This window comes from Anoplopoma fimbria, chromosome 13 (genome assembly GCF_027596085.1).
Source record: "Anoplopoma fimbria isolate UVic2021 breed Golden Eagle Sablefish chromosome 13, Afim_UVic_2022, whole genome shotgun sequence".
NCBI lineage: Eukaryota > Metazoa > Chordata > Actinopteri > Perciformes > Anoplopomatidae > Anoplopoma > Anoplopoma fimbria.
The window spans coordinates 20,802,550-20,815,259 of NC_072461.1; the positions used below are offsets into that span (position 1 = coordinate 20,802,550).

Consider the following 12,710-nt stretch of genomic DNA (forward strand, 5'->3'; position numbering starts at 1 on the left):
AAGCTTAATGATTTGTTCAACGATATAAAATACATCAGTAAATACCCCTTTTGTTAATTCTGAAGCTTGCATCTGTTTTAAAAATGCAACTGCATCGTAGTTCCTTTATAGTCTGATGTAAGCTTTTTACTTCTGTAGATTGCATTCATACTTCAAAAACCCATAAAAGTGGATTCATTTAAGAAGATTATCTTGCTGAACAAAATTTGTCCTGATCATAAAATTGATTTTCACGAGTTATTCAGTGCAACAGTCTAAAATCCCATTGGCTTTTTGTCAAGGGAACTAGTGCGATGCTAACTTATGGGTTGGCCTATGGAAATACATCATTCCTGCATCACTCTATATTACTGCCTTTTTTCTTTTAAACATGTCTTTTGTTATGGTTACAGTGTTATAATTTACTTTACATGTGGTAATCTGTTGTTTTTTTCATAAATGTGCTTCATAAATTAAGTTGGATTTGGATTAATGGCCTCTCAAATATACTCAAATGAATCATTCTTTGAAGAGAAAGTCACTCATGGATGAAACTGAACACAGCTTATATAACACAATAATATCTCTTAAGACCCGGAAAAAATAAAAAACAAAACTGAATACCATGATAGGTATCAACATAGTTATGTCATTTTGGTGAACTGTCCGTTTAAGAAATATTGAATGACACACTTTAAATTTTAACAGTAGTTACTCAGATTAAAAATCAGCATTTGAAAACAACATCAGCTCTTTCTGTTACAGGAATCTCATCTGATTAGCCCTCATTCACTCAAATTGAAATGCCACCCCGCGCCTGTCACATTGCATACGAGTCATCAGGCAGGAAAGCCGGTCATTACAATCATGACATCAAATGCCTGGCAGCAGAGGTCAATCAGTGTACGCTAACCAAACAGAGCTCATTTGTTTTACAGCTTTTAGTGGCGTGTTGGCAACGGCGGACATGAGCTTTAGGCTGGCATCCAGCGGGCACGGAGGGCCTCCCAGCAGAGCGGGAGCGAGATGGGCCTCGGCCAGCCCACTAACAGACGGATGTGAAGAGGAGGGGTTAATGTTAGAGATGCAACGATCCGACTTTTTCAGTCCTGATACCTCGGCTTTGGGTATCGGTCTAGACAGAGTGCCGATATGATACCAGTGTGTAATTAATTAGCTGCGCGCTTCACTGTGTGTCTGGGTTCTTTATTTTATGTTGACCTAAACATTGCATTCTTAAATATGTAAAACAAAATGTATCAAATTAAAACATAGGTATAAATGTACTGAATTCTTATTTATTTACATAATGGTTTACAATACCAGATCGGCCTATTGTCCCACATGCCCTGTACAGCAATTTATGTCAGTATCGGACAGATATTATTATGGGTATTGATACATCCCTAGAGAATATGTCCCCTTCCCCCCCAATGTTCAACCACTAAGCTGGTTCAAGCAAATTAAATTAATTTCTTTACACTGGCCATTCATAAAAATCTCAAGGTTTTTTGAATGATGGTCAGGTCACTGCCAGAAGGAATCCTTTGCACTATTCTTTGTGGAAAATGATTTTGGGAGAATCCTTGGCCTCCAGTCCAGTCTCCTCTTTCCTCTCTCTGTTTGGCCGCTACACTTTTTAATCTCCCGGTGTCGACATGTCATCATCACACTGATGCATTAGGCGTGCGTGTTGGTGTGCATAGACACACATTGCCAAAGATCACTCTTAACCCTCACCTTCGTGGTGCTAATTATAGACGACGAAGGCACATTTCGGTGGCACGCTGGTGATCCGTCATCGACAGGCCCTCTCCAGTCTTGCTGGGAGTGATATCTCTCTGTAAAATATGTATGACATCAAAAAGCCTTAAAGGTTATTACAAATTAATAATGAGTAGTGGGCCGAGAGCAGTAAAAAATAGCCTTCCCTTGGTGTCATGTTTAAATGTTTAATTTAACTTGCTCCAGTATAGATGTGGACTGCCTCCCAGCGATGTGTGCAGGGCCCCGAGGCCTCACCAGACTGTCAAAGGTCTGGAACAGACAGACCCAGACCACCAGGCTCACATGTATTAAAATCGACATTCAGATTAGAGTGATTCATGCAGACGTGAGGGATCGTCCGTCTGTAGCCGTCAACTGTTATCATGAAACGCGCCGCGCTCTAACGGAATGGGGAATTATAAAAACACTAAAGGAAGCAGTTTCACTCGCATCAAGCTCAAATCCTCTGTAGACTCCGAGACATAGAAAAGCTCTTTTCTGAGTGTTTCTCTGAAGCAAGTCGAATCAGTGGCCCTGAACCCCCCTCTCACAGTAATGTCTGAAGACACTGTACAAAATTGCCTTATTTATGCCTGTAATGTAAGCTGTCTGCTCTGGTGTCGCTCATTCTCTGCGGAACCGACGACGGTGGCAGCCGAGTCTGGAGTGAATTTGCCGGGCGACTACCTGGGAAACATCAACAGTCATTAATTATGTAAAACTCTCCTCACAGTGGGAGCAGGCAGAGCTGCATACAACTGCAGCGCCCGCTCCTATTAGACTCAATGTACTCTACAATGAGCCCCCACTGCCTGGGGGGGCGTGGAGGGATTATCAGCCTACCGCCACGACCCCCCCATAGACAGACACACACGCTGTACAGTGCACACACACACACACACACACACACACACACACACACACACACACTCACACACTTACACACACTGAATGTGACGTTCTATTAAGTTCGGCACCAATGTGTGCTTGTGTTTAGCCGCGGAGGAGAATAACAGGAATCTCTGTGCTGTCTCTCCTCCCTAGTCACCCCATCATTCACTTCTCTCCTTCGCGGGTCCCGTTAGGTCTTTTTCTCTCTCTCTCTCTCTCTCTCTCTCTCTCTCCTCCTCAATTGTCTTGCTTTCCGGCTTTCTCGCTACAATGAATGAAATCGGCAAATCTGACAGGACAAATGATATGCCATGTTTGTAAGGAACGCCTGGGTAAGAAGAGGCGGGTGGGGGTGGGGGGTGGGGGGCCGTGTCATTGTTGATAGTGCTGCCACCAACGCAGCGCAGGTTCTCTGCGACTTGGAACCAAATTACCCGCAGAGCCGTCCAGCGTAGGACCCTATACCTGAGATCTTCCTTCCGAGCACTGCGATCGACAGCGGCAGATTTATCAAGCAAATAATGGACCTAATTTCTGCGCCATGTGTTTCCAATCCATCTTCCGTTAGCAACAGACAGCAGGGTTGTTTGGCAGACTTCAAGTCATCTCCGCAGCGCTCCGCTCCTCCATCAGCCCGCGCTCTTCCTCGCCGCGGTTCTATGAGGCCTCGTTCATCAGCGCTGCTCCTTTTTAGCGGATGCGGCTCTGGCATGATGTTCCTCCATGCCGAAACAAAGGCAGCGCTGACACCTGTAATTAATTAGGCTATTATGCATTCCGCAATGATAATTGCCTCACTGGAAAGTCACCAGCCCTCTAAGAGGGAGAGAGAGGAGAGGTGGATGGAGAGCGCTATCCATCATAGTGGAGCTCTTTCTCCCGCTTTCTCTCTCTCTCTCTCTCTCTCTCTCTCTCTCCCTCTCTCTCCCCTCGTGTCATGCTGTCTCACCTTGACTAGTGTAGGCAGGGCTAGAGAAACACTGTCAACATGTGTCTGAGGGCGAGATATGCAGCTGTGCCTCCCTCTTGCCAGCGCTGCTCCACCAGCGGCCTGCCAGGGTCCAATCCACTCCAGGGCTTTGGCTCACATTGGCACAGTTACCCATGACACCCCATCTGTTGTAGCTTTGTTCACTAGGGCAGTGCAGCGCCGGAATAATGGGGGCACTTTATTTTTATAATTAGCCCTTACCTACACTTCTCCTCTCTTCTCTGCTCTTAACAGTTCTCACAGCTCTGAAAACTAGTCCAGGTGCACTCATTGCTACTTTTCACAGCCCTCCCCTCTCTCAGCACATCAACTGGTGCCTTCATCTTAGCCCCCCCCCCCCCCAGGCCCCCCCGCTCCCTCCCATCGTGCCATGATGGATACGTTTTTCAGCAGACGCACTTTCCTCAAGGTTCAGGTCATTCGCTGCATCAAACGTTTGAAAGCGCGAGCTCAAAGAAAATGACAACTCCTGTCTTTTGAACTACAAAGACGTTCAGAAAAGATTTGTTTTCTCCCTTCCGTTTTTTTTTTTCTTCTCTCTCAGCGGCTCTTGACTTTGACTTTGCTGTGACTTTGAGGTGTTAGCGGCGAGGCTGGTGCTTTTGAGTTTTGTCGAGAGGGCGGGCAACGCGCCGCCTCTGCCGCCCGTTGATGGTGAGAAGGACCCAGAAGGCACCTGCTGCGTGGTGGAGACAGCCGGTCCTTTGATCTGGGTTTAATGTCGTGCCATGTTTTGTCTCTCATGCTGCTCTGTGGGCCACGTCCGTCGGGATTACGTCATCTTCCACCTTGATCTGTAGAGATCTGCTCTCCTCTCATCCTGGGTCATTATCAGCACTCTCTACTGGGACACTGACCCGGGGTCTCGCTCATTTTCTCTTGTATCATATTCAAGTGAAACACCTTACGTAATGAATCTTGATGTAGCTTTTTACACTTGCGGCATGGCTCTTGGGTCTGTCGGTCGGTCTGTACACCACTTTGGTCCAGACTGAAAATATCTAAGCAACAATTTGACGGATTGCCATGAAATTATATACAGACATTCATGGTCCCCAGGGGATGAATCTTAAGGACTTTGGTGTTCTTCTTACTTTTCATGTTCTTCTTACTTTTCATCTAGCATCATTACAGGGTGGACATTCATAGATTCTAGGGAAATGTCTTGGCAACTGTTCAACATTCATGTCCCCCTTAGGATGAATAGTACTGAATTTGATGATTCTCATCTTTATTTGAAAATACCTGCAAAATCTCAGGACATTCCCACAAGCCTCAGCTGTACTTGGTGCTAATGTGCTAACATGCTAAACTAAAATGTTGAACATGGTGAACATTAAGACATGCTAAATATTAGCATGTTAGCATTGTTAGTTGATTAAAATGCAGACGTTAGCATTTAGCTCAAAGCACCACACCAAATACAGCCTCAAAATGCAGCTAGCATGGCCGTAGACTTATGTTCATGTTTGTGGACTGCTAGAAAACCCTTCCTACCTTCTCTTCCATGGATTAATATGGTCTTGAAACCTATATTGCTCTACTTTATACTGAACAACGTCCTACTCTACTTCCATTCAAATTCAGGTGAGCCTTTCCCACAAGGCCTCGATAAATCAAGCCGTATATTCACTCTGATTTTGTCACTGCATCGTTTACATCAGGACTGGTTAAGTGCTACAAAAGAATATTGGTCAGCTTTGGCCATTCCTTTGGCTGAGACGGCAGCTCTGCAGTGGCGGTGGTGTCAGTCCGCTGTTGGCGCAGCGCGTTGACTGACAGCCACCACTGATTGGAATTGACGTGGCGACGAGATGTGTGTCAGTGCTCTGACTGCTCATCTCGCCGAGCATCCAGAGACGACCACATCCACCGCCATGCTGCTACCACGGCTCTGAGATGGGTGTCACCATGATTAAATCTGCCCTCAAACCCAGTCTGTGTGTAGTGTGCATTCTGCGTGAGTGGGACTTGACGTGTGTGTTTGCATGCTTCCCAAGTGTGTGTGTGTGTGTGTGTGTGTGTGTGTGTGTGTGTGTGTGTGTGTGTGTGTGTGTGTGTGTATGTGTGTGTTGTCGCGTGGGAGTGCGTGTGTGGGTGTACATGGTTCTCTCACCGTCCAGACTGTATTGCAATAGTGTTTACCTCTGCCCCTCTCCTCCACCCACTCATCAGTCACTCCGCACCAACTCATCTTGCTGCTCCTGCCTCTCCTCTGAACCTACACTCAACCCAAAACAAATGCCAGCAGTGACAGCTGCAAAAGTGCTGGGTGGAGCCGCTAAAATATGATCTTTTCCCTGCTTCTGAAGGGGAAATTATGGTTTGCATCTGCGTTTTAAAAAAAAGCGAACATACAGATCACATATAAAAGGAGACTGAAAGCACATTCCTGTAGGATTGCAAGTTTCTTCCTTAAATTGTTTATACAATGTTAAAAACGACCAACTATTGTTGTCCTCAATGATAGATGCAGGAATTCCTGTGGCCAGTCAGCCATTTAGAAGAAATGATTTAGGTTTTCTAAATCCGATCAATTTTAAATGATGACCTTTTAAAGGCTCTTCAGAAACCAGTAGAAGACAATGTTGAGCGAGAAATGGAGTCAAAAAACACAAGTTTGAAGAGGACCAACCAATACTTTATTATAATTTTTAAAATCTAAACAGTAGTTTTTACAGGAAGTAAAGGGACTTATATATATTATATACACATATCTTTGTGGATCTGTAATAGAGAGAGAACAATAAGTCTGTTGACTGATAGAATATTTATATTTCAAAATGTTCAATAATTAATTAATTGTTTAAGACATGTATCAAGCTAAATTTCTCTGAACCCAGTTTGATATTTTATGATTACAAGTGAAATATTTATAGGTTTTGTTCAAACAAAACAAGCAATCTGAAAACATCATGCTGGGCTTTGGGAAACTGGAATTGTCACTTTTAAAAAACTATTATAACTGATGTTTCAACAAATTCATAAACTGGTTTATCAAAAACATATTTTATAGAGTAATCAAAAATGAAAATAATTGTAAGTTGCAGCTCTTTATCTGCCCTGTTAAAAGTGTTAGAATAGAAACTTGGATACAAACCTCCTTTTGCTATGGTGAGTTGGTACTTTATTACAGCAATTTTACTAAAGATATTGTACCAGGAAGAAGAATCTGGCGATAAAATACATATCGTGACATTGGGGTCACAACTATATATATTTTCATACTGTAAACAAGGTGATATAATGTAATTTTTAAAAATCAAATTTTAGGAAAAACTGTCATAATATAAATAACATACCATCCTGTGCATAACATCTGAGTAAAGAACAGTGGAATCTGCATTAGCATACATCAAAATCTCTGTAACATCTAACATCATAGCGCTACTTTTTCTGCTGTGAATCTTTTAATGAAAACTATTAATTCAAATAAATACTGTTTTTGAGAATCTCAATAAAATCACAAAAAATGATATCAAGATACTCAAGTCTATCGATATTTTTCCTATACCCCACCTAAGAATGAATAAATATTGGTTTTATTTGCAGAAGTGAACATGATGCAAGGCTCAGAATGGCGACACTGAAAAATGGTAGGGCGAAGTTGAAAGCGGATGTTGTACCAATAAAGATTAGATTGAATAAAACAAACACTCCCAGCTTAAGAAATACAACTTAACATGGCACATTAGCACAGCGTTGACCATATTTTGCCTAATTTTCTCATATTAACACAAAGGACTGGATGTTTGTTGGGAATGCGGTGGATTCTTCTCGGAAGTTGTTGTGACAAGTGGTGTTGCGGTAGCGATGGGCTTCCTACTGTTTTGTTCTAATAAGCATGGAGCGGGACCGGGGTTGTTGTGACATCCTGTCAGCCCGTGGGCCGGACTGGCGCTCGGTGAGCAGCGCAGTAGGATGGACTCCCTATGATTGTGCACTGACCTTTGCATCACGGGGAAGATGACAGGTAATTTAGAGGCCTCAGGGACTGTGGAACCATACATTTGCCGTCCCCATACCACCCACAGCACCAACCACATTCACCTTGAGATGGGAGCGGTGTATCCATGAACACTGCACATACACACACACACACACACACACACACACACACACACACACACACACACACACACACACACACACACACACACACACACACACACACACACACACACACACACACACACACACACACACACACACATGCAAAAAACAATGCAAAAAAAACAAAAAGAATTCAATCATATGTTGTGTAGACTGGCACAGTTGCATATGCAGACATGCTCCAAGCACTCACACACTTATTTTCACACACACACACACACACACACACACACACACACACACACACACACACACACACACACACACACACACACACACACACACACACACACACACACACACACAGTGCAAGATCTGCCTTTACACCCGACCCGACACCCCCATCATCGTCACACACTCTAATCACCTGCATCATCACAACCCGTCCTCAAACAACCAAATCACAGGGGGTGGCAAACTGGTAAGGCAGAGGGGGAAAGCGATGATTTAGAGTGATAATTGCATAATCACCAGTTGTGATAATTGTAATTGATGACTGCATAATTGCTAATTGCACGCTTTATGGGAACCCCTCTTTTCCGTTGTCTCTCCATCTCTCTGTGTGTGTCGCTCAGTAGCCCTTCACTCTGCTTCCTCTACTTCATCCTACGTTTGTTTCTCTCCCCCCCCTTCATTTACTTCTCATGCTAGCTTGTTCTCACACACACTCAGATGCACGAAGTATAGCGGGCACTGTAAGTATTCTCACAGGCTTATCAGTAAGTATTTCCCAGCAGCCTTGTCCCAGAGGCTGTGTTTCTGCCCACTCTGTAGCTGCTTGAAGAGTTATGGAGGTGCGCTAACAGGTTTCCTTTGTCTCTTTCTTGCTACTCTTGCCCCCTGGCTTTACTCCTGCTTGTAAAATCAACCTGTGGCCAAGCCCATTCCCTCGGTAGCCATATCCTTTATCACAAATCGGGCGAAAACAAAGATTGCGCTGTGAGCTGGAGACCGGGCCAGAGCCATATCTCGCATCCAAATAGAGTAAAATAGGATATTGTACCAGTTGTAGTCCTTATTCAAGTTGTACCTCTCTGTACAAACCCCCTACCTGTTCGTATCTGTTAGTGTGAGACTTCTGGCTCTAAACTCCCTTGTGCTTGGCTGGAGGTGGATTAGCATGGAGATGAGATGATTCCCTGATCAGCACGTATTATGCACGACACCTCAGAGTGCTTTGATGATAGCAAGGGTTGTGGTGGTGGTGGTGGTGGGGGGGGTATCTGTACGCATAGCGGGCGCTAACGTGAGAAGGCATCAGGCAGGCGTGTGATTGATGTCTCCTCTAGTGTCTGTAGGCAGGTTAATGGTGTGATTGTGGAGGTAATCTCCGTGTTCTCTCGTTAAAGGATGATGGAGGGCCAGGAGACCCCCGCGTGTCTCTTTGGAAGATGGAGCCCTAGCTGTTGCCTTCACAGGATCTCAGGCTTTTTACTCATGCAGTTGGGAGCCTCATTTGATGTATATGCGTCAGAGGAAGCATGGCCAGCCAGCGGACTGTCAGTGAGAAGCTGATGACTAGCAGTGGGTTCGGCCACCCTGCTCCGGTGGCCATGTAGTTCAGATATAAACTAAAGGTTGTTTATAGTTTGTCTGGATGTCACAAAGTGCTGTTGGAGCGTTTACTCATTGTCACGTTGACGAGCGGAGGGTTGTTATTGGCTAGTGGTGACACTCGGGGGTTACCAAATTGCTCCTGTTTGTGGAGAAAACGAAGAAAACATAAAAAAAAAAACACGACTCATCAGTGGCGGTAAAGCAAACCTTAGCTGAGCCAACACTTGTTGTTGATGTTCTCATAACACCACATATAAAGCTGGAAACAGTGTTTATGGGGCCAGAGCGCTTCACACATTCTCACAGTTTGTGAACCAACATGCCAACATTAACGTCATGTCCTGGAAGGAGAGAGGGGAGATGGGTGGGGGCAGATGGAGGCTGGTGGGTGGGGTGTGAGTGTGTGCATGTAGGGAGGGGGGGTTCAATTGGGGTATAGCTGAGTAAAACAACAGCATAGTGTAGCAGGGAGCCGGCTGAGAGCTCCAGACTATTGCATCTGTATTGATTGGGCTCCAGCCTTTTTCCATTTTCCATGAACTCCTCTGAGCTGCTCCAAGTGGGAGTGATGGGGGGGATTTGCTTGATCTTTATGATATTTCTTTAAACATGATGCTGTCGTTATGCTTCCCCAGGGAGGACGTCAGCCATTTCCAGTAAATCAAAGGCTCTCCGTCCTCTCGCTGTTTTCCACACACCTTATTTATAACCCCACTAAACAGCCTCCAACACACCACCGCCATACTCATAAGTGTTTTCAGCCTCAGAAAAATGAAAAACGTTTTTTCAAGTGCGGTCGTACCGATGATGAGCACGCCTGGCTAAGCCATACCGCGCTCTTGACCCTCCGTTGTGGAGCCCATTGAGCCGATCCGACAGAGGCTGTAATCAACAGTGACAGAAATGACATAGACAATAGATGACAATAATTTGAAGTCCGTCTGCTTATGGAGTGGGGGGGGGTCATTTGTAACGGGCCTGATCTGATTTACTGTTGCTGGAGCAGAGGACGTCGAGAGGCAGCCACGGCGTGTCCTCTGACTCACAAACAGGGCCGAGGTCATAGCGGGAGCTGGGAGCAGGGTAACCCACATAGCCACTAGTGCAGGTGCCCTCTCCATGGGGCCAGGTGGTGGCTAATTCGCTTTCTTTGTCCCTCCTAATGAATCGTTAATTGGTTTGCATCACCCGCCGAGCCGAGGATAGCAGGTGCCGAGTGCTGCTGGTGATGGAGGCCACCGTCGCTGCCGAGCCTTCTCGTGCACGCCGACACCTACATTTAACGGGCCAAATGTCACCTTGCAACATGCAGCAGCTTGGCAGTTGAACAGGGCGAATATGGTCATAGTTTACGCCTTGTTTCTCTAGTTGTCAGTGCTCTGAGACGGTCAATCTACGCACAACACTATATGAACAGCACAGTATTTACTCTGTTATATGTACTGACGATACAATACATATACGAGGCATGCAGGACTGTTTGTTTCATTTATTAGAAGGATGCTGTGAAGCTGACCTTTGCTCTCGTCACTATTGATTCATTGTTGGCAATTTAAGTTTTGCACTGTTTTATTCTGCTCTCTGTAAAAATCTATTAAATGCCTGAAATGTAAATATTCTGTGCACTGTGTGCTAGACATATGCCTTGATAAGTATCAGTCGATGTTTACCTTAATGGCATCTTCTCCGCCGCAGGTGGTTGCTCTGAACAAGCGCAGCAAGGAGGCCGAGTCTGCGTTCCTGGGAGTCTACAAACAGCTTATCGAGGCCCCAGGTGAGTCTCCCACTAAGACCAGAGATGTGCATCTTCACAAACAACAGCAAGCAGCAGCAGCAGCAGCAATATAAACACCACACTCACACACATTACTACTAGAATGATCTTTCCCATTCCAAAGATCACTTCCAAGAGATCAACCCATCAAACCCACCACTCTCACTGGACCAGCCCTATAAGTATACACACAGTGACATATCATGTATATATGAATACACACACAAACCCAAAAGTAATTTTCTTGCCATAGATAGATATGGTGCAACAGCACATGGATATAAGATACATAAAAACCCTATACCCTGTGGCTCTTATCTATTTTTCAAAGTCTGTGCTCTCAGAGTGGTTCCCAAAACTCTGCGTGAGGCCACTTCAAAACCCAGCACTGGTCCTTGAGTGTAGCCCGGCTGAGGAGCGAACACATCCTTGAGGAGCTCTGCTGTTGATTGTGGAGGGCCAATTAAAATCCCTACTGAAGTCTGGCTTCATGTGGAACGCAGGCGTGATGAGGCCAATGGGGGGAAAAGCAAAAAAGAGAGGGGCAAAGACAGTACGTTAGAGCGGAGGGAAAGACGTATTCTGTGTTTATTCAGTTGTTTTTTCAGTTCCGTGGCACGTGTACTGTATTGCTCTTTGTTGCAGGAGACGGCAGCAAAAACGCAGCCCAATCTCGGTCTATATCAGAGAAACACTTGTGGCAGGAATAGAGAATGCTGTTTACAGATTCAATGAATACAAGATAAAAGTCTGCGTCAGAGAAATAGCGACGGCAGCAAGTGACTTTTAAAGGTCTCCATTTTTCCTTGAAGTCTCCTGCTTGATATTGCACCACCATCACCACCACCACTGCCACACACAAAAGCACATGCACACACATACACTTTGAATGGAGTTATTTCCTTGATAAGAAATACCGTTCTTTGAAGATATATTCAGTTTGATTTACTGACCTATACCTTTTTATATGGAGGCCTTAATTCAAGCCCAGGAGCGTCTTGTGGGATATATTTTGTCACAACCCCCCCTCGAGTAGAAAGAATAGTCAACTAAGAGTTGTTATGTTCAAGTACAAAGACTTTAACATAAAAAGAAAGGCCACTGTCATTGTGAACTCTTATGTGTAAGTAAAAAGCCATAGTAGTGTTTTCAAGGTACCTAATCTTAGTCCTCTCTGTCTCTTTAAATACACCGTGTATGTGAGGTCATTATTTTCAGCATACAGTAGTAGACCTTCCTGTGTCAGGTTGCATCAGGTGACGTAACACAGCGAGCCTCCTACCTCCATTTGACCTTACCTTTACAAAGGGAGTCTGTTTCACTGTATCACTCAGACAAAAGGAGGCCAGTTGTTTTGTTTCTGCTTAACAGTGCTGGGCAAGTTGCCTGAAAAACAGAATGGATTACTCATTACTCAAAGAAAGTAATTTCATTACTTTGATAATGTAAAAATGACTAAATGGAAATGGAAGTATTTGGTAGTAGAAGTATTATTAATTACTGAACAGCAAAAGTAGTTACATTAGTTGAAGCCTACATTACTTTTCTTGTATATTGGATTACCATTTGCAAACATAGCCTGCATGCTAAGAAACACAACATGTTAAAGGTGTATTCTTCTCTTTTGGCTGCAGCTTT

At 44.5% G+C, this 12,710-nt stretch overlaps 1 protein-coding gene across 1 annotated transcript in view; it reads left to right on the plus strand.

Moving 5' to 3' along the window:
- Positions 1 to 12,710, plus strand: part of cux2b (cut-like homeobox 2b) — a 90,331-nt gene that overhangs the window by 50,298 nt on the left and 27,323 nt on the right. The window contains 1 exon segment of the mRNA XM_054611367.1: positions 10,994 to 11,072. Within this exon segment, the coding sequence (XP_054467342.1) occupies positions 10,994 to 11,072 (79 nt within the window).